Source organism: Charadrius vociferus, unplaced genomic scaffold, assembly GCF_000708025.1.
Source record: "Charadrius vociferus isolate BGI_N301 unplaced genomic scaffold, ASM70802v2 C14802296, whole genome shotgun sequence".
NCBI lineage: Eukaryota > Metazoa > Chordata > Aves > Charadriiformes > Charadriidae > Charadrius > Charadrius vociferus.
Genome location: NW_009650383.1, coordinates 1 through 202, shown reverse-complemented (window position 1 = coordinate 202; position 202 = coordinate 1). Strand labels below are relative to the sequence as shown.

At 65.3% G+C, this 202-nt stretch overlaps 1 protein-coding gene across 1 annotated transcript; it reads right to left on the bottom strand.

Annotated features, from left to right (window-relative positions):
- Nucleotides 1–8: 8 nt before the first annotated feature.
- LOC104293583 (vesicle-associated membrane protein 3) lies at nt 9–128 on the bottom strand (the record flags this gene model as incomplete). The annotated part of the gene is made up of 1 exon (XM_009893097.1): nt 9–128. A coding segment is annotated over one exon (120 nt), but the record flags the coding sequence as incomplete, so codon positions are not given.
- Between the last annotated feature and the right edge of the window lie 74 nt (nt 129–202).

The following is a 202-nucleotide window of genomic DNA, read 5'->3' as shown; positions in this document are numbered from 1 at the left end:
AGCTTGGCGGCACTGGTCTCGAACTGGGAGGCTCCGGCCTGGAGGGCGTCCGCGCGGTCGTCCAATTCGGAGAGTTTCTGGTCCCTCTCCAACACTTTGTCCACGTTCACCCGCATGATGTCCACCACCTTCGGGGGGGGTCAAAGGTCACCCGTGGGGAGGTCAAAGGTCACCCGGAGGGGGGGGTGAGAGGTCGGCGGTG